Below are 25990 nucleotides of genomic sequence, written 5' to 3' on the forward strand. Positions count from 1 at the left end.
GAAAATACGTTTGAAAGGCGTATGTATGTGTTAAATCTATCGTGTAATCGTGTTAAATCTACCATCAGTATATGTGTTCGATTTTATGATTTCAATTCTTTGTGCACACGGAAATTTATGAGTATCTTATGGAGATAATCTTTATGTCAGAAATTACGAATAAATTGCTTTTTAATATTATTATACACAATTACCTAATTATTAAAATTTCCATAATATTCGTGTATCCGTAACATGTAATATATTTACTACGATGAAAGAATACTTAATTTTCTCTGCTCATATCAAATCTCTCTGACGATTCTATAGAACTTTGATGAATGCAAGCAATTTTCGAATGTCTTTTTATACAATCATCTACAATTTCATAAAATCACATATAATTTTATAAAATTACAATAATTTTACAAAACCGCGATCATTCTTCCAAAAAAAAAATTAATTGGAATTACTGATAATTCGCGATGGCATAATATTATTGCGATGATTACGCTTAATTTCAAATTTTTATTATATGCGCCAATATATAATTATGTAAAATTCTTATTTTTATTTTGATCTATCTAGCTAGAATTGCTCTACTTTTATCAATGTGTCGATACCTTCCTGCAGTTTATATATCTGATTCGACAACAATATTTCTCATTCAAAAATGTTATTGACTCATTGCTCTATAGTAAACAATTAACGAACGTTGCAGTTGGTGCATACAATATTTTCTTCTCTTTTTTTTTTGCTTTTTCTACTTCGAATTGTTTGCACAAAAACGAGTAGGCGAAATGAAGATGCATCCTACGCGCTCTACATCTCCCGTAGTTCTATTTACGCTCTCAAAATTAATTATCGCGTTTCAAAACTATTCTCTTGCTGAAAACGTACCATTCTCTAAGATGCTTCATTGAACGAAATATTTCTCTCGACGAACTTTTCATCGGATTTGAAGTAAAACAGAACATGAGTGTGTGTTACTTTTTTTTTCTTAACAACAAATGCAAGCAGCGTTAAAAAATAATATCATATATCTAAAAAAGGCATGTAAAGTCGATGTAAACTCGTGTATAATAAAACGAAATGGGTAATGTCGTTTTCTTTCTTTAAATTGCAGCACAATAATTAATTTAATGTAATAAACATAATTGAAAGGTTTTAAAAAAGTGAGAGGATTATACAAGTCCCAATAGGTCTGCGTGTCTCTTAAAAGCGTTTAAGAATCCTCTCAAAGATAACGCAACGTCACGCCAACAATTCACCTCACGTACGTTCCACCCATGTAATTAACGAAGCAAACACGAAGCGAACATACCATACGCTATTTAGCAGGAGAAAATAACGTTAATTACCGTGACAGATTGTGCACAACGTGTATCCTGTGTGTGTCATACACACTGATAAGAAAAGTAGCATTTTCGTCGCACGTACTATATCTTGTTTTATGATTGACCAAATTATGAAACTGCAATTCAAACTTTAATAAATACCAAAAGAAATTATTATACTTTTCTATTTAATTCTTTACGAAGCAATAACTTATTTTTCTAATTACTGAGTAGAGTTTTTTTAATGCAATTTTGTGATTTTTCTTAATCTTTTATAAATCGATTTTAACTAAACAAGTTCCAATAAGTGTGCGTGCCTCTTAAAAGCCTCTTTAAGAATTTTCTAAGAAGACAATGCAACGTCACAACAACTGTTAAAAATTATTTTTTTTTAAAGGCAATCTTCTCTTTATAATCAGAACTTCTCTCACACAATTTTCATCTTTTTTTATATTTAATAATAATAAAATCAAAAACAACGTTATAATTTTAGAGAAAATAAAAATAAAGAAAAAGTAAAATAATAATAATAAAACAGAAAGAGAGGGCAAGGGGGGAGAGACGGAGAAAGAGAGAGAAAGAGAGAGAAAGAGGAAATAAAAATGAGGCTGATATTACACTTGCATCTTAATAGAATAATGGATATTTTCTCGAATAAACTTAAAAAAATAATACTGAATATACGTTACCAAAGAAAAAAAGGCAGCCAGCAAGCCAGAAACGCCGACATGATGATCCCAAGCGTCCTAGCTGCCTTCCGCTCTCTTTTCATCTTGCTGCTACTAGTTATCTGCGGCTCTTCCGGCTGCGGTTCGGGTGATGATTGCTCCACGGTCGGCAGAGATGTCAGACCAGCTGAAATCCCGTTAATCTGTAGATGCTTATTTAGCAAAGCGGCCGCAACTTTGCTCCTAAAACATAAATAAGACAAATATTGAATTATTATATAATAAATAACAATTGTATAATTATTTTATTTAATGTTGTGAAATATAATATTTATCGTATTTTACATTAAATAACGTTTTTCGTTTTATTAATATTTTCTATTTTATAATCCAGAATTTAATTCAGGAAGGACTTCATATAATATTGGTTTTTATTTCAGAACTGATGGTTCAATTAATATATTAAAGAGTAAAATTTAATAAATTATAGATATAAATAATGTTAAGTAAATAATTTAGTACAAATAACATTAGACAGATTAAATATAAATATCTTTTCTATTCCTAATATTAGTTTTCCTAATATTGAATCTTTTGCTCCAAAGTTAATATTGAATTATCTCTTATAACCTCGTGCGAAATGATAGGCAACGAAGCATTAAGCTGCACAAACAAACAAACAAACAAAAGCAATTTTCAAATATCGATTTTGAGAAAAAAAACAATGATGTGTTGCAATAATTTGAACTTATCGATTGTCACATAAAATATTATCAATATTATCCTAGGCCACTTATATACTATACTTTTATATACTACAATATTGTTTTAACATTCGAGTCCTTTAATTGAAAAATAAGATTTACAAATTAGATGAAATTATATCTGGACACGAGTAATCCCTAAGTAACTCTTATAAAAATTAATAATAATTTTTATTTATTAGATTCCATCATTTATTGCGTTGCTTGCTTTTTGTCAAATTGTCATTTCTTGCGATTTCTTCCTTCTCTGTTTGAAATCATGTCACCGATGTTTATTCAACTTCGACCTTCTCGACCGCGAGTACGATGCACTGTAGTTTTATGTCTTGGCCGTTATCCAAGTTTACTTCATGCTACCTTTTCGGCCTGCTAAACCGCATGAATTTAATGTCTTCCCGACATACGATTATTTTATTGTTACTTCCATTTTGAATTCGCCGTAGTACAATTGAACAGGTTTGAACTCTGACCTTCCGACCTAGATTTTTCATCGCGGCTTGATGAAAAATTTTATAAGAATTTAGAAGAATTAAAATGAGTTAAAAAGAATTTTAACATTTTATTGCTATAAGCCGTGATAATTATTTCACGTTCACCGTATTAAACTATTTTCATCAGATTATTTTATTAGTACTGTTATTATGGGACGATAATATAATACGTAATAATAATATAATAATTTTATATACAACAAAAGATTAAGATAGAAAAAATGAAACATATACTTTTCCTTGTTTTTCGAAAATTAGAATAATTCCTGAATTAGAACTGGAATAACACTTATATTCCATGCTGAGAAAATATAATGTACACAGTATGCGCTTGCTGTTACATGTTGCTTTGATATATATATATATATATATATATATATGTATAATCTAGAAAATTGCGCGTCGCATATACTTGTTGGTAAGCTTTTGCATTCAAATATTGCATTCGTTATTCGATTTAGTTACTTTGCCCGCGCAATTTAACAACATTTATTTTATCGCACTTACGGCTGATTTACGAGGAAAAGCAACTTTAAATTAAACTTATATTCGCAAGAATTAATATCGCAAAATATTTGCAAAACATATGCAGATTTCAATTATATATATCCATAAATCGAGAGAAGAAATATTTTGATGTATTTTATTTTATTATGAAAGAAAATATATCGATAAAATTTTAAAAGGAATATTTTATTATTGAATCGCTTTTACCTTTATTTTTTCGATTTTATTTCATTATTTATATTTTTTAAATATTTATATTGATTATATTTTATTTATTTATTATTGTAAATATAGTTTTTTTTCAGACAATATTGGTAATATCAAGAACATCGTCAATATAATCATCTAATCTTCTAGGATCTCGTAAACAGGGAGATTACTATTAGATTATACGCGCGCGTTCATAATAAAGATTTGCATTCATAATAAAAATTCTCTCCGAGAATATCGGCGATGCAATTACGAACAAAACGCTGGAATATCAAAGTTTGTGAATGCTGAATCACTAATTAGCATATTCTAATAAGTAGTTTATAAATGAGTAGTTTACAAATAAGTAGTTTCCCTCATTACTGGAGGCAAACGCAATTAAACTTTGGTAGTTCACCGGCATATCCTGTTATGCATCAGCTCAGAAATCCGGGCAGATACTGAGCGTAGATATTAATATCTTGATTTAATATATCCAGAAAGAGAGAGAGAGAGGGGGGGCAGGAGTTTCTTCAATATACAATACTATATAAATATATATTTTGTATTATACAAGTCTTAAAATGTTCTCTCATTAATTAATAGATAATTACAATACAGATAATTGCAATAAACACGAATCTTTCCTTATAATCCTATAAGATAAATTGAAATTTTTATGTTTTATTGTTTAACTAAACAATAAATCCAAAATTGATCTCATAAACTCGATGAAACGTTTGTACAATTAAAAAGTTCGAGATCAACTTCCGTATTACTTTGGACTTCGGCACACAACTATAGCTTTTAACAAAAAGAATATTGCACAAACCTCTTGTTTCAACTGCAAACTCGAAGTTATACGCTTGTTCTCGAAACAGGCGCAAACTTGGAAGATACTTCTCGACTAAGCTTTTTTTTTATAAACACTCTCTACAGCATGAGGAAAATGTGAAAAGCATTGATCGAGGTTAAATTTGATATTACGCGAGTATGAAAAGGTTGGAAACTTCTGAGGTTCTAACAAATAAATGATCATGGCATTCTCGTCGGTAAAAATATTTCGTCTCCGCGAAATTCGACTTATCACATTTATATCTGGTCAACTATATAATTTTAGACGATGTGTTAATTACTGAAATGGTCATTATCAGAATCACAACAATTTCAAAAATTAATTATTTCAATTTTATTATTATTTAAATCTAATCTATCTTAATGTTCAATTTTCTTTCTTAACCTTAATTTCATCTTATTTTCTCCATTTTAATTTTACTTTTCTCAATATTATGATTTCACAAGCATCGCTAAGAGAGAGAGAGAGAGAGAGAGAGATGCTGTTTTCAAAACTATTAAATAAATACATAAATTTGCGGCTTCATTGAAACAATGCGCAGTATATTCATCTTCATTAAATCGAAACTCGCAGCTGCATTACGCTCGATTTAGAATATAGGTAGGTACATTTAACCGCTGCCTAGTTATGCGCGGTATTTCGCTGCCATACGGATAGTCGATCGTAATTCGAGCGAAATAAGGCCGTCGCGCCGATAGCGACGACGGTGATGAAATATCCTTCGCAAGATTACCACGGCGAGATCATTTATCGTCTGTCCTATGCAGTTACGTTAAATAAATGTTTAACAACCCCATGAAAACATTTTAATATATGTACATGTTATAAAATAGATGTAACGTAAAAAACCGATAATAAAAATCGTCTTTAACTCTGCATTTATCTAACAAAAATCGATTTCTTCTTTACAGTCTTTATTAATATTTTTTTATAATAATTATTATAACTTTGAAACTTTGTAAGGGTAAAGGGTCTTTTACAATCTCTGTAAAAGAATATCGCGTGTTCTTTTTTTTTCCCTTTATTGATATGATGGAAAGACCTCAAAATTATTAAGTAATGAAACGATGTATCTATATGGATATATTTACAAAGAATGGATCTCGGCGAGACGTCGTTTTCTTGATGGAAAGGAAACGGAGCCTATGTATACTTTATGTATATATACACAGGCAATAGAATAGAAAATCAGTCGGTCGGTCGTGAAAACGAAGCAGAGACGGATGAAACTTATGATTGCGAAGCAAGGATATGAAATAAAATATACGGCCGCGGAAAGTGGCAAAAATCACTAAAGGATAGTCGACAGGGGCGGTTTGGGAATATAGGGTATCAAATAAAATCACGATATAACCAACGAGAAGATGTGATTGGGAATATAGAGTAACAAATAAATCACGGTATTATACCAACGAAAAGATGTAATATTTCGCGAAAAAAAAGAATAAAAGGTACAACGGAAATATAATTACAATATTAAAATATATTTCGTAATATTATACAAATATAAAATATATAAGAAAATAATAATAGAAAATATTACAATAATTAAAATTTAAAAGATATAAAATAAAACAAATATATATTTAATTAATTGTTTAACTGCTGTCTCGAAAAAAAGGTAGCGTTATTTATTTCTTTCGGAGAATCTGGAGAACTAAAAGATTGATAAAAAATTTTGATACACCCAGTTTTTCCGATTCGCCAAGTGTACGCGCGACGAATTCATGGGAATCTTATCTCACCGAGAAAACTCGCATCCAACACGATTCGATAAGCTGTAAGCTCACACAGTGAAGAAGTTAGGGTAAAAGCTTTCTTCATCCTTTGCTTTGATCCAATCCGACTTTACTTTTCGAAACTTTTTGCAGATTAGATTACAACTTTTCTTTGATGCGAGTGTTCGCTTTTTTTTCTTCTTTTTTCGCGAAAATCAGTAACCGATTAAACCAGGTCGTCCAAGATTTTTAGTAAAGAAAACGAAGTAAAAGAAAATTTGACTTCCACTTCAGAAAATATAAAAGAAGGATGATGCTGCGCTCGAAAGTATTTCGGATTTTATGACTGGTAAAGGGTAATAATAAAGGAATGGCTATGTATAAATTTTTATCTAATGGATTAGTCAACCTTAGAAAATCTATAAAAGTTTAAAAAAAATATATATATATATAATATATATATGAAATATGTTAATATCACAAACGAGATAAAAATGTATACATCGAAACAAAACAAAAATTTTACATTCATATAATGTTTTTAGATTCCATAATTAGGCAATTATTTTCTTATTAATGTAAATGTTAGTTTATTGCTCGACTAACTGGCACTAAGTACAAAGACTGCACTACATTTTAATCACTGGCGGATGAAGTTATTTTTATTGATTTCTTATTAATGTTTCTCGTCGTTTTGTTCATCGTATTTATTCCTTTATATTTTAATGAAATCATAAAGAAAATTACGAATGCTTCTTTTTTCATTTATTGTTGCGAATTAGGTCATTATTGTTTAAATTATAAATTATAATACGATTATTACATCAATGTCCGACGTAATAATCCGAACGTGAAAAATTAATGCGTTGCTACGTTGTCTTATCGCTCTGGGAATATACCGCGTCGGTATTTTAGCCAACCCTCGGAGCGATTCGATAACGTTTCGAGGTCTTCCGGAGCGAGAGCTTATCCCGATTTAAACAAGTGCGTCGCAAACTGCGCCTCGCTTCCTTTTTAAAACACACACACACATCACATTCTATGCCACGTGCGCTATTTGCAATTCTTTTCAACAAATCTTCACGGCGCGCGTGACCTACTTTCGCTGCCAGCCTCCGGTACACATCTCGACGAAATCCCACACAAACACACATGGCGAATTGATATTAGCCCGAGGAGTTTAGCTCGTGATGGCGAAGTAGGCCGTCTGGAAATCTCATGCGGCCTGTTTAAACTATAGTGTAATTACACTACCTATAGTGTATGTGTATGTATACTCGTACGTAATAAGCAGATTTTGCCACGTTTCGTTTTAAAACTTTACGTGGAAAAAAAGTATTTTGCATAATCCATGCTTCTTGAGATGTGATCTGTGAATCTGTGAAAATCTGTGAAAAAAATCAAAAAGATAACACTGCTGCAAAATGTATTATGTAAATGAAAAAACAGTATATTCTAATAAAAACACTTTTTATTAGAATATATTATATTATATATACACTTTTCGTGCAAAGAAAAGAAAGAAGTTCTTCCTCCTTTTTCTTTTCTTTTTTTTTATTCCATGAAAGGTGGATTATGCAAATATCCTTTTAAGTTTTTCAATTGTATTAGACGTTTTTTATACAGTGTATAATATAATTTCGGTTTCACAATAAATTCATGACAAGATTTGTAGTAAGTTAAGTAAAAATTAGAAATTTTTCTACAAGTCAAAAATAATTTTTTTCTCAAAAGAACAATAAAGAAAATTAATTTTTTATGCCAGTCAGAGCAATTAGCCAGTACTTAAATTAGGTTAAAATTACGATTGGTTATACTATCTATTATAACTTATACGAAATGTACAATGAGTGGTTTAGCTGTATGTACTTGATAATATTAGTGTAGTTTATTGTTAGTGCAATGATAATTATCGCCTGTTAAAGAGTTAAAGCGTGCGATAACGAACACTTCATGTTGTCGAGGCCGCAATCTTCGCCATTGCCATTAACGACAACCGCACGTAATTGAACTTCGATAATCATCCGATGCGCAACTGAGTTTAAGATCATTAAATATTAAAGTCATCTCTCGTTCATAATTAATACAGTCGCATCGACAATCGCGATTGATAATCCGAATCTCGAAAGGAAAAATAATAATTCTTTGTGTAGTAACATCAAGGGAAAACTAGAATAATCAATACAACATGGAATGTAAAACTTCAAATATATTAATATAAAGGAAAAATTAAAGTATTAACGAAAAGCGATATGAGTAAAATAATTATACATCCTTTTAAATTTTTTTATTTTAATTAACTAAATAGATAATACCTGTAATATTACAAAATACAAGTATCAAACATTATATTAATTATATGAATTATTGTAAATTTTACCATAAATTTATTGCGGTTTGAACAATATGCTTAAACACCACTACTACCGCCAGTTTCCTTTTAAAGTGGCGCATTTTTTCCATTTTCTGCGATTCGCAAACGCGTCCACCGGGACTCATTGAGGAAAAAGTAGTCATCGATAGAGCGGATACCGCGCATGAGCTTGGAAATTGGCGAGCGACATCGGAATTGCTAAAGCGATTCCGCCACCAATTCCGAGGCGAGGAGGGACGTGAGTTACCGTATATATTCCAAGCACTAGGAAAGCAGGAGGAAATAGCGACTGGTATTTGAAGGCTAGAAGCAGTCTGCCGCTGGTTCGAATTGAAGATAGGGTGAATTGTATGGAAAGCGGACCTCCAGCACAGGATTCTCACGATCGAAAGTCTGGCCCACAAAAGATTATCTTCCCCACTTCGCTTTATTGAAAATACATGCACATATTTTTCATTGTAATGCGTGCGCAGTTGTGCAAATAACGGTTTAAAAGTTAGATACTTTTCTTTCGCGGAAACATACAGTAACAAAAAAAAACAGTTGAAATGCGTATTAAAATCATAGTGAGGTTTATTTTAGTTGAGAATCTTTTAAGTCAAAAATCTTCCAGGGTTTATTAAATTAATTCTAGTTTAATAATTTATTGTATATGTTTTTAAAAACATTATGAAATTGATGAAAATAATGTTTACATTAAACGCGATAATAAAATTATAGTAAAAGAAATTTTAATTTTACAAAATAGTAGTGAAATGAGAGTCACATGTTTTTTGTTCAAAAGAAACTCATTCGATAATGGAACTGGATCTCAAACTTCGAACAGCGGTGTTTGATTACAATATAGACGACGAAGTCTAAAGCTCAATTACCGAGGATTTAAGCTAAAACGTTCAGCTTCCGGAGAAAACTCCGATAATTCTTTTGACGGCGAAACGTCAAAAGCCAATTTGTACACGTCTCCGATTGATAATGAACTTCATTGGCTCGCGATTCAAAAAGTGATTCAAAGAAACGGGGTCTGATTTTAAAGATGTGCATGGCAAATTTCTTTCGCGACGATTCCTTAGTTTTAGCGTATCACAGAAAACGAGAGGTACATCTGCATTTTTCCCTGGTTTCTTTTTATTCGGAAAGAGTTGCTCTATCGCAAAGACCAAGATTCATCGAAAGATCAACGAGAAACTCTGCTTCAAATTCAAAACTATCCAGTATATATAAAAACGTATTGTCATTTATCTGTGCGTGCGCGCGCACACACACACACGCACACACACACACACACACACACATTTTATCAAAGAGATGGTTTTTAAGTTTTACGTTAAAAAAAATAATTTTTATTTATCATATAAGTAATAAATCACAAGAAACATAAAATGTTTTAGAAAATATAAATTATAAATTTGAAAATGATATTTGTTTGCAATAATATAACAATTTTTAATATAAAACGAGCTGATAGCATATAAATTATACTAAGCTCAAAATTAAAATTTTAAGCTTTTAAAACTTCAAATTAAATTTAAGATAAATATCTTAAACTCTAAAAATTTTTAATTGAAATTCTAAACTTTATAGATTAAATATACTTTTCTCCCTGAAAGGATTAAATCAGTTAATGAAAGTGTTCATTAAAGAGCATATGTATTATGTATAAGATAGATATATATATTACGTAAAAATGAATAATCGTATGATCCGCGGGATCGAAAGCCGCGCTAATAATAATGGCCATCAGTTATACTTGACGTCGATCAAACTCGATCACGCTAATTTCATGCATCACGGGCAAAATTGGCGAACTCTTCGTGACACGTGTTATTATCGAGTGGCGGCTGACGTCGCGCTGCGTGTCTGACCACAGTCGGGTCTCTTCTACTTACGGTTAGTTGATGCGGCAGTTGATATTCCGATCGACCTCTATAGAGCGTATCGTCTTCCTAGTCGTAAACTTTGCGGAAACTTAGACCACACATACATACAGAACGTCTATTCTTTTTCCATAGGGATTCTACAATCGATTTATAGTTGGTTGTTTCTCAAGGGAAATGTCAAGGAATTCTCTATTTGTCTATTTTACAATAAAAGACTCGTAATAGAACTAACAATAAGTTTTAGAATTAAGTTCTATATACATATCTATCCATCTACATATTAGTACAAAATGAATATTAATTAGGAAATATAATTTTTTTCATTTCTTATAAAATTTAACAGAATATTTTAATTTGAACCTTTTAAAGCTTGGAATTTTAATTCTCGATTATTTAAGATGCAATTAGAGTTTAATGTTAATCTCAAACATCATTGTTAGCGACATTATTTGACCATTCGACATTATTAGCAGTGAGAAATTTGTATCAATATATTTAACTTAATTCTTTGTTGTCATCGGACTGCATAGGTATAGTTGTAGATGAGCAGCACGTGCTCCGTTATAGTGGCTGTAACTACAGTAACTGCAGTTGCAACTCGAAACATTGTACTAAGGAAAGTTTCGTCGTCAAAGTGAACAATTCAGGGCATCGTGACGAGGAAACTGATAAGCAAGAATAAAGTTTCTATTGAATTTTCGAATTTCTCAAAAATAAAAGAAAGATACAGAGAAAGAGAGAAAGAAATTCGTTAAAAAATTTATTCTTGTATGTCACAGTTATAGCTAAAAAAAACATTGAAGTATCTAAAAATCTAAATAATTAATTATAATATATAAAACCTTTTTTTAGAGATTATACTTTTAAAGCATACATATATATTTTTTTTTTGTAACATATCGATTAGTATAATAATAATTAACAATATATAGTCTCCATAGAAACATATAATTATCCATCTTATTATCAACTTTATTATTTTTTTTAGACTTATTTATTTATTTATAGTTTTCTTGAGAAATACACAAAATATTACGATCCAAACGTTCGTATCTCGCAATCTAAGGTAATCAAGATAATAACTATCGGAAAAGCGCAATGTAATCTAATCATCGAATGTCGATTTCGTATGGCTAGGCCAATTTCCTTCCGGGATATTTCCGTGCAAGCTGTCGTCCTTTGCAAGTTCGTATCTTTTTAAGAATAAGGATAAGACGGGGAAAAGCAAGGAGTAATGAAAGTGACAAGGCAGACGGGTCACGAAGTAAGTTATAATCTTTTAGATTAATTGCTAGATAATCCTGGAAAGTTCAATCTCAAGCTGCTAAAGGAGCCATCTTTCCCCTCTTCTCTTGCCAATTCGAAAGGCCTTACAAAGAGATGGAACTCGTGAAATGGAACTCACTGCAGGTGAAAGAACATCAAAGCATAATTATGTTAAATTAACAACTGCTGTGGATTGCAGACGCTCCTTCATTATAACACTTCCTATAAATCATGTCATGTAATTGTATTTCTTAATTAGATACGCGATATGCGTGACAGCTGGATACTTGACGGATAATTGCGTCGATCACAATATTCGCGAATACTAGAATGTATAACAATATATTATATTCTCGTTGATTGTGTTCGAGTTTATTTTTTTTTCAATTATTTGAAATTGCAAAGTCGAAATACAAAAATCAGTATTATATTATCAAAAGTATAAATCTAACTGTAACTGAACTTCCTCATATAGACAATCTATGATCACGATGATATTTGCGATATTCATGGATTTCCCGACAATATGCATTGCATTCGTTATGAGCGTAATAATTACGCGCGATTAATAGCAATGATAAAAGCTATATGTAAAGCCAGTGACGTAAAGCTTATCACCGATAAGTCTGGTATAACTCATATATTTATATACAATACGCTTCTTTTCAGACTTACGCCTTTACGATTGCGATATAAAAATACACACTGAAAAAAAGGTTTGGTTATAATAACCTAAGGCTTGGTGAAATAGCTTCAATTAAAGGGTTTAGTGATTATGACGAAATATTTGGTTAATGTTAACAAATTTGGTTAATATTAACAAATTCGGTTAACATTAACCAAATATTTCGTCATAATCACTAAACCCTTTAGTTGAAGCTATTTCACCAAGCCTTAGGTTATTCTAACCAAACTTTTTTTCAGTGCAATAACATTATTATTAACACAAACGATCTTTTCAACAAAAGTCTGAATTTACGTAAACTGATTTTTTTTTAATTTTTATCTAATTTTATGACTTCTGGATTTATTGGCGTTGCTTATTGTTATTGGGTGTACAACTTAGTTCGGTCCGTTTTCAAAAGATGACTGTAGCAGTAAGTGGTAGTCGAAATAAATAAATCGTAGACGTCATACAATAAGCTTAGGCATTTGTAAACATAACGCCATCGAAATATTAGTCGATTTGTGTCTGCATCATAAAGTTATTCTCGATTGAAAATGCAGCTTACGAGCCAAATTCTCGTCATTCGAAGGAGGTTTTAATTTTCTCCTTCAATATGAAGAAATCTGTGGCTGAGGCTCATCGAATGCTCTCAAATACGTATGGTGAGGCCGCAATTAGTGAAAGAACGTGCCGAGAGTGGTTTCAACGCTTCAAGAACGATGATTTTGACGTCGAAGACCGGCATGACGGTGGAAGAGAGAAGGTTTTCGAAGGTTTTCGCAAAATTGAAGGCATTACTTGATCAAGACTCGTGTCAAACGCAAGAAGAATTTACAGGATCATTGGGAGTGACTCAACAAGCCATTTCAACAACAATAGACACGATAAAGTGATTTTGCAGCATGACAATGCTCGACCCCATGTCGCAAAGCCCGTCAAAACATATTGGAAACGTTGAAATGGGAAGTCCTACCCCACCCGCTGTATTCACCAGACATTGCTCCCTCTGATTACCATTTATTTCGATCAATGGCGCACGGCCTGTCTGAGCAGCACTTCACATCATATAAAGATATCAAAAATTGAGTCGATTTGTGGAAGCCTCAAAGGATGAAGCGTTCTTCCGACACGGTATCCATATACTGCCAGAAAGATGGGAAAAAGTAGTGGCTAACAATAGACAATACTTTGAATAAAACCGTACGTACCGTTCTTTCACAATAAATGCGTTTTTCAAGCAAAAAAACGGACCGAATTAAGTTGTACACCCAATATTTTATGTCTTATTTATTTTTATACGTTTTAACGCGATTCTTTTATCGATTTTATTTAGTAGGATTTGCAATTTAATCAGAGAGGTTGAAGTAAATTTAAGAACAAACTATAGAAATAAATTATAAATTTAAAAAATTCTGAATATAAATTAATGAATATGAATATTAAAACAAATGTAATATAAATTAAATAAATTAAAAAAGTTGGAATCTTACTAGGAAGTTAGTAAATAGAAGAAATCGTTAAAAAAAACTTTCTGTTTTCTTTGGTTTAATTAGATATTTGCAAACTTTATCTTATGATGTTCTTTCTCGCGCGTAATCCATTTCTCGGGAAATATAGTTCGAGTTTCCCCGCACGATGTTTAAGAAACAGACGGAACTTTAAAACGAGGCCGCTATGATTGCAACCACGGTTCTTTCACGGATACATTGTGTCGACAACAACGGAAGCCCCGCTTTGTCTCGTTTCTACCGGCGGAAGAGACGAGAATCAAGAATGGATATCTTGCCTCGAATATATAATACGTTGTCTCAAAACATATGACAATATCGCTGTTATTGTACAGTCAAACGCATCGTAGAGAAACCGCAAAGCATATTTTCCGATTGTAGAAGTTATATAGAATATTGCAAATTATATCTATATCTTAAGTATAAAAAGACAATCCTGACAGAGAAGTAATAATACACTGCACGATTTTTTTAAAAGCATTGTATATATTCACAGGATTAATTGAAGATGCATTTTAGCATTTAATGAGACTGATGAGGAGTCTATTTACTTTTCATCTTACTGCTTAAAATGGTAAAGTGATTAAAACGATTAAAGTGAATTGCGTTCAGCAAATAATCGCGAAAACGAGGGTTGGGTAATATTGTACGTATAAGGAAAACGTTTATTTACGACATCGTCCGGACCCGACAAATTCTCATTTTCATTCGAAACACCGAGGTGTGATTCACGGCCGGAGGATAGATGGTCATGTCTGCACCTGAAACTCGCCTGGACCTGGGTAAACTATAGAAACACCCACAACGGTGAGATTAATGACGGTGTGTCAGGCGCGGAATTGCGTAACAAGTTCATCCCAAGAGGAGAAACGGATTCAGGATTGCCACGGCAATTTAAAACGCTTCGCTGTAATTCGCGCAGTAGCCTTAATCCGCGAGTTAACTTAATCTTCGATAAAGGAAGAACGGTCCAGATAAAACTCGCCCACGTGGAGAAAATCGCGTTCGAAACTGATCTCGAGGGACAAAGAACGCTTTTTACTCGAAAAATTGAGCTTTTTATTAACCATTTCTCTTTCTCGAGTTACTACTGGCTATTTTTATTGAGTTTCTCGATTATATATATTTTAAGTTAAGCTCATTAATTTATTTCTTTAAAAATTATCAACTTGCTTCTGTTTGAATATAAATTTCTAATTTTTTTTTTCGATAGCTCGGCCACACGAACATATGTATAATCCGCGGTATAATAATAAATTGCAAAATTTAAACCAATTAGAATCGCAGCCATTTTCATAGAATTCTCTACGGTATCCCGTTTCCGGATGGATTTCATATACGAATAAATGCCGCCGTATAAATTTCCGCGGAATTTAAAATAGAGGCCGGAACAACCGAAAACGAGAAAACAGAAAATAGAAAAAATTGAATTACTCTTCACATCGCTTTCCTTTCATTTTTCTGTCTTCTGTTCACGCTTTCTACAATCGGTGTGCCTTCTACAATCGCGATGTTTACGTTAAGATGACAAAAAAGATTATAAAGCTATCATTTCTTCATATAGCACGCGTTCCGTTTCGACACAAATCCAGCGACGGGGGAATGATTCATCGATGGCAATTAAATTCAGCCGAAACTTGCTTCTTTTCATCCTGGCTGTATCGAAAAACCTCCGGCGGTAAAAATTGATCGCACAAATCCGTCGGCACTCACTTCAGAATATAGCACGAATTCCGGAATTTCCTGGTTTCCGGACATTTCGAAGTTTTTTTTTCTGTCAAGGAAAATTGAGAAATTTTGGACACACGGATATGCGAGGGTATGCTTTAACTGGGACAGATTCTTAGGCTTCAACGTATTTTACACGTTTTATTTATTAAAATTACACATTTATGAAAGACGTTATTATATATAATTTTAGTTAAAAACAGGAGTTATTATTATGTTAAGACATTTTCTAATCACAATTTTATTTCAATTTTATTCAATGTTATTCTTATCACAATTAATACACTATTAATTGTGATATTTCATTGTATTACTAAAAAATTTCTTAATATCTGATATTATCACCGACAAATTAATAGCAACAAATGTAATTAAGTAACTAATAAAACTTAATGGAGTGATATATAAACTCTTTAACAAGATTTGGTTATTTTCACAGGAAAAGGATAATAAAAGAGAGTGATATTAAACTCTTTTATTTGTTACAATTGATATAAATGATGTAATTAAAATGTACTGCAGGTAATTCGTTGAAAATTTTCCTCTATACTTGTACAGACAATGTAGAGGCATTACTCGAGATTCCCCGACCGCAATTTGCATAACTCTTGTCAAAGTTGTTCTGAACCTATATTGTTTACCGCTAACTACACGCAGTGACCTACAGCCTCAAGTTTCGAGACAGAGCTTGTACCGAAATTGCGTTGGAAGTTTAGTTGGCTACACTATATTTACGCATCTCCCTTTGTATCATGAATAGTATTGTTTGAAAGGTACACAGCCAATAATTTTGCAAAGAAAAAGTCGTTTCTGATCATTTTATTTATGTTATAAGGATAAAGAAATAATAAAAATTAAATAGAATTAAAGTAATTTGTACTTGATTCAATTCAAACTTATATGCATATTTTTTTAAATACCATGTTTATCTGAAAATTTTGCAACACAGACAAATAAACACTTTTTAAAAAAATCTAGTAATTACAACTTATTGCAGTACGTATTAAACAAATTTCGAAGCGTTCAATTAAGTAATGTCATAATTATATAAACACATAATTAACGTGTTTTATCCGCGTTCGGCTTAATTAAAACCGACTTATGTGCATCGCACGAAGTTCTAATTGCACCTGCGGGTGTACGTATCGATTACTCGAATACAAACTCTTTTCCTCGATTATAATGAGAAATAAAAGTATATACGAGTGAACCGGAAATACTTCGTCTTACAGGGACGCATTATCTGCGTCCTCGCCTGTTAATTAAAACTTAATAGGATGCTGCAGCACGTACATCGTGTCGTATTATGCAGCTCTATGTAATGGTGCACTTAGTCCGAAATAGATTCGCTCGACGATAGCAGACGTTAAGTGCAAGATTAACGCGCCACTTATTAGCGTGTGACATATTTATCGAAAATTCCTATAGCAATTTTTATTTTCTTGTTTCTTTATATATCTATGTAATTAATGTAATTAGAATCTTTTTCTATGATTTGTAGATGTTTAAATTTTATTTCCTTGTCGTTTAGTTTCATCAACAGACTAATACAGCTGCTAGTTTCTTACAAATTTTTGTATATTTGTTTCACTATATCAATATTCCTACACGCTTAAATTTCTTTCTCTAAACTATCTTTTTGATGTAATAAAAATATTTTTATTAAAATTTCTAGTAAAATAGTTATTAAATTTAATGTATTATGCTGATGCAAAATTCTCAAATATAATGAGAATAAAATTATGTCCAAATTGAAGGAAAACCTTCGAGAAACTTTACGTGTAAAAATTTTTATATAATTGCTTCTTATAAAAAGTTAATCTCCGATTGAAGATATATGTACGATTTTACATGTCTCATGTTTACCAATCTGGCCTTCTCGTATCGAAAAGACCGTACATATAGAAACAATATTGATATTGTTTTCTAATGTGATTTTTTATACATAATATTAAATATAATTATACATAATATTAAATTTTATTATTTTGTTATTTTATTACTTATGTTATACTATATTATTTTCTGTTTTATTTTATCGTTCTATTATGTTATTATAGCTTTTATTTTTATTTTCTCAAATTATTTTTAATTTATCTTAATAAATTGGCGATCTCTTATATACCGTAGTGATACAATTATACACCCCCATTATTTATACACAGATTTCACCATACTTAGCTTAATTATTCAAATTACATATATTCAGAAAAGATTTTTTATTTTAAAAAATTCTTGCGCTACTGCAGTCAAATAATACTATCCGATTATTTAAACTCAAAATCGATCAAACAAAATTTTATTTAAATGTCATATTTGTTTATATTTTCGCGATATACGTCAATAAATTTCCATTCATAATTCAACTCGCAATAATATTTTCATTGTTTATCATTTTTAAGTTTATATCTAAAATTAGAAAAGAATATAACTTTCTTTTCCTCGGTTCGTTATATCTTTCGATGAATTTTAGAAGGAGTTTCTCGTGGGCAATTTAACTTTCTGAAAGACTCGGTCTCGAGTCAAGAGATCCCCTATACGTGATGGCTGCCGGTCGTCAGACTTCTGAAGGCTTTAATACACTCTTTTCCGTTTGCTTGTCATTCGCGAGCATCCGCTACCACCGACAATAAAAGAGGGGACGGTAAAGAGAAGGGAAAAATAATACTTTTGGAGATCAGCCAGAAAAGAGCATTATCGACATTGATCGCGAAACTGTTGCACCTGTTTCGGAAGACGAGAATAAAAGGTTCTTGCCAATATCCGTTTTAATAATAAATGTGATTTTTATATATATAATAAAAAGGAAGGAGATGACAAGTATAATATATATAGGTGATAAAATGTAAGAGTTAATAAAAATTTTGTCTTGAATATTTAATTCCCGATTTTGTTGTGCTGTAAGAGATTTCTTTTATTTATCTGTTTTTTTTCTTGCAGTTGAGGAATAAACCGTGCGATACAAACACGATCACGAAAGCGGAAAGTGAGCGATGTTTCGCGGTGTGACAAAAATTACCGGCTTTAAGCCGCCGCGGCCGTCACGATCTTTCGTAGAAATCATTTTACGATGAAAATTGCATGTAGCCATTCGCGTAACATGCTGCTGCCGTTACCAGCTTTATCAAGATGCAGACACGTAGAAAATGGCATTTTATAGCTATCGTCGATAACGCGATAACGCGTGCCTTTAGCGAAAATGGCTTCGCCGTCGAGCAAGTATCTAGGCCCTCGTATATAGTATACAGCATTCTGCGCGGGCACGTGTAAAAATAATTTCAAAAAGAGATATAAGCAAAACAATTGTTATATCGATTTGTCCAGTCAAATTTATTGTGATACCATTGTATCAATATTTCAATAATTTATCAATTTATTAATTTAATGCAATTTCTTACACCCATTTTCCTTATATTTTCACTTATTATATACCGTTATATTCTAATTATTTCGATAATCCATAATGTAAAGTAATGAAGAGATCAAAACGTGTCGAATTTTCCCACATAAATACTTGGTCTCTTTCATGTGATGAGTTCTGTACGGATCACCTTGTGGCCTTGACTTGTCAGAGCATATCAGTTTCTCACGGAAGATGCCGAAGATATAACGAAGTTAAACGTTCATTGAAATTCCGACCGGGTCGTCACTTTTGGTTCACAGCTTTATGTTACTTTTGGACCGGAAAATTTATCGAGGATCGAGAGGGAAAGACAGAATTGTCACTGAATAATAGATGCTGGTCGCGTTTCATTGCGATGCCATTATTTATCGCCGGTTCGTTAAGGAAGAGAAGGAAGACGGTCGAAACGCGGGTTCCTTCGAACTTTCTAAATCCCTAAATCTAGATGCTAAAACCAGTCCCAATTGCCCAACTTAGGAAGACAAAAAATATATTTTACATAATTTCACACAGAGATATAATACACATAATTGAGTAGTATATTATAAGTTTGAGAAAACGGTATATAATTTTCTTTAAATGCTGTTTTAGTTAACTCGGTGTTCTACAATTAAGGAGTCACACTTGTAATAAAAATACAATCTAAGTAGGACGATCACGTAATATAGGTAATCGTCCAAATGAGACATATGCAAATGTATATTAAATTTAGACAACGAGTAGGCGTGTTACAATCTAATATATTCCTTATCTCGACATGTTACATTTAACGTATATTGACTATCATAAGCGAGCTAAAATCGACAATGTTTTCTATTTGTTCCGACACGTAGTCGATAAAATGAGTTACTATGAGACGCGCAGTGTCATAGTAAAAACTGCGAATCAATGTGTTAAAAGAATCTCTTTATCACACTATATAAGTACGAAATGAAACATCACTTTTTTTAAGTATCGTCCCACTTAGGCTGCGTTTCGATATTCATTGCCAGTACTGAAAATCTATTACGTGACGTAAACTATAGATTTTCAGTACTGGCAGTGAATATCAAAACGCAGCCTTAATCACTTCACCGCACTGGATATTGTTGTTCCCACGTGTTTCAAATTGTCACGCTCGCTTTGATCGTAAAACCAAGTAGCACTCGTCGCGAACGACGACGTCCGATCTCGGCCAAGGATTATTTCGACTCCTCGCTCTCGTCGGAATATAGCACACGTCTTATCGTAAAGTGCGTGTAACCTCGAGGCAAAGGACTGTTTTGACTGGAACGTTAGCGGAGGTCGACACGCCGAGACGTTATACCTAGAGTTTCTCAACTTATGTATATACTTACGCGGGTATTACACCCTGATAAGTTCATATACATACGTTACAAGTTGTTCAACTGATTATGAATATTATAAATTATTTATGAACTATTTACAAAAAGTATTTTTTGATACATATAAAGAATATTATCTCTGTATTCTCATTATATTAAAAATGATGGCTTTGCAATTTTTGTTATTGAATTATTTTATGTTGCCACACTTTACGTTTAGTAAATCTCTCTATCCTTTCTCTTATTTAATTGCTTCTTATACGATTTCTCTATTTAACATACAATATTTCATAATTATTAAAAATTAATAATATTTTTTAATCGGCATGTTTAATACACATGTTTAGTTTAACAAATAATGTTTTATAACTTTTTTTGAAAAATTAACCCAAAGAAGTCCAAAAGAAGATTATAGATTAAAGACATATTTGTACTTCTTTACAAAAGAAGAATCAAATAAAAAAAGAGTATCACAGATTGATTTCTATTGCATAATATTGATCGAGATTACATATACAATTTTGAGATTCTTATTATTCTTTATATAATTACAGAACTTTTTTTATTCATATATGCATGTGTTTTTAATTTATAATATTTCTATTTAAAGATATTTTTGTGTATCTCTGTAATCCTTTTGCATAAAGCTCAATACGTCGTTTAATGCATGCGTAAAATATTTATAGAATCAGAATTGTATTTAGAAAATTGCGGCGTATTTGATTTTAGCGAATACGCGCGTTTTTGTGAACGTATTAGAAGTCGATTTTTTTATACCACACTTAGAGATGAAAGCACAATGGAGACGCAAAAATCGAAACATGCTACAAAAGACTGCCGCGCAAAAGAGATACACTCATGTTCACAAGAGGGTTCATGGAATATAATAGGCAAGTACATATCGTGAATAAGTAGAAAAAAATCGATGCTGCAGCGACTTGTTTTCGTTCCTCAATCCCTCCTTCTTCGAAATATTATTTTGTCAGATATTCTGATACTGCACATAAATTTATCTTTAAAGTTTTATTTTATTCATAATATTTAACATTTAATTTTTATCCCTAAATAATAATTCTTCCCTATTACACAAAGATGTTCCTTTCTGTGTATGTGAAACGTTTGATATTAACTCCACGAATCTACTTTTTTTCTTCGCAATTCAATGTCCAAAAATACATGTCCAAAATAAAAGTTTATTACATCTAATATTTATCGGAAAATAATGCTCGGGGCTATATCGCGTATTTTTCAAAATATTCATTGAGCGAGCAAAGGAGTTAAAGTTCACGTCATAAATAACAGTTTTCTTCGTGCTTCATATATTTTTCCAAACTTGTGCTTCTCCGAGACCTCGTACTTTCTATATATTTCTCGCGTTTTTTCGTCTTTTATTTTTTTTTAAAGAGTGCTTTTTCTGTTTATGTGATCCCGATACGCGAATTCCTTATATTTTTAATAATAATTCTCATAAGCGATTTAAGATTAAGATCAAAATACATATTTCTCTATTCGGTTTTAATTTAAAGAATTCTACGCGATAAAGGCGAAACGAGAAAGCTATATACGTGTGTGGAAAGTAATTCTTACTTCTACAACGCGTTTAAAACAAACGTTACATTTATTAAGTTTTTTTATGTCGCATAAAGCAAGACGGAATGTCACCATTCCAAATTTTTATATAACTGTAAACTGTAAATATGTATAATGTACACAACAGTCAATTCACGCGGCGCCAGAGATTATAGAATTTGTCATTATTACGTGCATGTATATCTTTCTTTTTTATATATAAAATTCCGAGAAAGAGAGAATATTCTCTCTCATACAAACAAGTCGGATACCAGTTTCTTAAGATTAGAGACTGGTATCCGTTAATCTATGCACATTGATTTATACACATATGAATAGCGCGTTGTATTTTATAGGAGTTTGATAGTAATAATTGAAAGCAATCACGCGATTGAATTAAATTTCGATATTTGAAATAAAAGTTGTTCAAACGAATTATTTTAAGTTAATAATACTTTTAATAATGTCTTAATGTAGTATTAATATTGTAATATATTTTATCTAAATTCTAAAATAATCTCTTTAATATTAATCTCTTTAATATTATTTCATACAAAATAATATATATGTATATATATATAATTAAAATTAAAATTCTATCAAAAATATATACATAATTAATTTTCTTTAGTAGAATGTTAGTCGAAGTTTAATTATCCAAATATTCTACGCGAAGAGAATGAAACAAAATTGAAACTTTTACTACTATAATAGTATGACATACTGCATTTGAGTCAAAGAATTTTTCAGTAGCATCTGGTATAATTACAGATTTATTCTAACGATCCGTCTCTCGACAGCAAATATTATATATCAAAGAAATTTCTGAAAAAATCTGCAACTTTATTTGCAAATGTAATTTTAAAGCGTATAGCCGACCAACGCTGGAAGTGCGTGTTTCCGATTGCGTTGCCGGCGGCGATATACCCCAGTAAAATCAGTTAACTCTCGATACTCTTATTTACTCGGTTAATGAAACAGAACGGAAACAAGAGTTTCCCAACGCGGGAGTTTTCATTGTGATATTTACTTATTTTTTCCGCTTTCTTTGCTCTTTTATTTTAGCGTTTTATTTCTCAAAACTATAGTACAAGCTATGACGCACCAGATAAGTCACGTAAACGGATTAACGTTAAAAATAATAGAAATCGAAAAAATAAAAACATAAATATAAGAATGTAAAAAAATATAAAAAAAGTTTAATAAACATTTTTATCAAATAATTGCTCAAATATTTCTAATAAATTTCTAAATAAATTAATAAAGTAAATATTAATTTAATATAAATAATTAATTTGATTAAAATATAACTAAGTAATACATTTTTAAGTCAAAAAATAACTACTAGGTAAATAAACTAAGTTAAATAATTAATGTAAATAAGTAATAAACAAATGCCACAGTCAAAAATGTTTTGTTATTGTTAGAACTCAATTCAAATAGCTCTGGCTTTAAGGGATTCGTCTGTTGGATAAATCCGCCGCGTTGCAACGTTTCATACTTCACTCGGAAACTGTGGCATTCGCACACAAATGAAAATTACTGGAACGCGCGTACGTACATACGGTGTTCGGGAATACAGCAGCGAATAGCGCTGCAACTCGATTGTATGTAACGTGTGTTTATATACGGCTGTTTCGCGCCACCGAATACATCACGGCGACCGAAATGAGAGAATGGGGATGCTCAACAAAGAGAGATGGTACGTGATGGTGCGTTGCTTTTACTTCGCTGTTCTATTCCGACAGATAATAGAAAATGTTATGATGATCCGCACTGATATGAATGTGACAACTTCCGGATGTGATATAAGATTTTATTTCGAGAAGTCATAAAGCAGTATTCATAGTCAGATCTTATATTTAAGATCGTCTCAGTTTATCTTCAGATGCTGTACGACTCGTTTGACTACGGATTATCTGAAGATGAACTTACGGCCCGTATTCATAGTTGGATCTTATTTCAAGACTATCTTAAGTAATGTCTTAAAATGCTAATACGGCTCTGTGATTGGTTCATAACATCTTAAGCTCGTATATTTAAGGCGGTCTTAAATATAAGATCCGACTATGAAGACCGGCCTAAGTCGATCTTATATATAAGCTCCGACTATGAATACCGGTCATAAACACATTGAAAGATCACAATAACACTGCCATTCGTCTAGTGATAATTTGGTTTTTATATAGTATTTTTATTTTTAATGATGAAAATTTATAATAAGAAAAATTAATATATACATTTATTAGATCCATGTCTTGCGAGTAGGCTTCCTTCCGCGCAGTACATCATTTATTACATAGTTCTCTTTTTCGCTTTTCAATTGCACCATGTTTTTTATTCTAGGCTTCGAGGTTCAAAGTACCTATAACAAAATCAGGCTTCGGCATCCTAAACTTAAATTAAGCTGAACTATAATATTAACATAAATTCCAACTCGAAATATTCCAAATTCCTTTTTAACATAATTATGTTATTCTCTAAATAAAATCTTGAAATACAAAAGACTTAAAATTAAAAATTCTTTGGCTTTAACTTTTACAATTCCAAAAAACAAAATTTAAGGCTCGAAAATCTAAAACTCACAACTCCACGAGCTTCCTAATTAATTTATATCATTAAATTCCCCCTTCCCAATGGCTTCTCAAGAAAAATTAATATTTATATATAAAATGGGAATAATTATATATATATATATATATATTTACTGTAAAATTATTTTATTTTTGTTTTGTTATTTTGACATTTCATTATTTCGTTAGTTTTATTAATTATTTTTAAGTTTTTTAAATACTGAATATGATATTATTTGCAAAAACGAAATCTTCCATTCCATCACAAATTTTAGATCGTCTATAATTCTTAAATTCTTAATTATGAAATTTGCGAATTTGAAAGGATTAACTCAAACCTTTAATATGGGAGTTTTTATCCATTTTACGTCTTTTCAATGTTTCGTTTTTGCACTGCATATTGGCTGTAACTTAAACAGCTTCCACGAGACTTCCTGTATTGCGTAATACGAACCCGCGGCATTGCAATTTTGCAATAGGTATAGTGATTCTCGAGTTTCGAGCGATTGCCGTGTCGCTCCATTTGCTACGCAAACGACAAGTCGACATCTATCTTGAATCTCGAATTGTTAGGAGATCAAAGAACTGTTTGACTCTTCAATACGTCGCTTAATTACGATCGAATATTTCTAAATTTACGAATTAAATTGAAGGGCTTTAAATAATAAATATAAATAATATATTTCCGTATCACCTTCTTATTAATATTTATTTTACTTTAAATAATGATACTAACCAAATTATTAAATTATTTTTTCACTTTGTTAAATATTATAAACAGATTACATATTAATATTACACTCCTCTCTTTCTCTACCTGTATCAAATAACTACATTAATTATTAACTAAATTATCAAATTATTATTATTGTATATTTATTACGTAATAATATTAACTATATATTAATTTTATTAATGGGCGATAATTAATAAGCTTATCTGCAAATTATGTTAAAAAAAATAAAGATTACGTTTTGCGGAACTTTCCATTAACTTTGAATCGCGTAATTAACATTTTCATATATAGTTTGCATTCTCATTTGTGCATGTTATACAAATTTTATTATATTATTTTATTACTTTAAACAAATACAAAATATTAACTGGAATTTTATACGAATATATTTGGCGTACGTATCGATCGGATACGTGCCATTTGATTGTGCGGCGAGCTTTTGCAACTAACAGCTT

General features: G+C 31.3%; 1 protein-coding gene across 6 annotated transcripts in view; it reads right to left on the reverse strand.

The window, feature by feature from the left end:
- The window catches only part of LOC112459453 (octopamine receptor beta-1R-like), a 59329-nt gene that overhangs the window by 5982 nt on the left and 27357 nt on the right, over positions 1-25990 (reverse strand). For all 6 annotated transcript variants that reach the window (XM_025023557.1, XM_025023555.1, XM_025023554.1 and 3 more), the window contains exon 4: positions 2006-2227. In XM_025023557.1, the coding sequence (XP_024879325.1) occupies positions 2006-2227 (222 nt within the window). The remainder of the gene's footprint in view (positions 1-2005; positions 2228-25990) is intronic.

The sequence above is a fragment of the Temnothorax curvispinosus genome, unplaced genomic scaffold, assembly GCF_003070985.1.
Source record: "Temnothorax curvispinosus isolate PA1 unplaced genomic scaffold, ASM307098v1 QBEX01009828.1, whole genome shotgun sequence".
Classification (NCBI taxonomy): Eukaryota; Metazoa; Arthropoda; class Insecta; order Hymenoptera; family Formicidae; genus Temnothorax; species Temnothorax curvispinosus.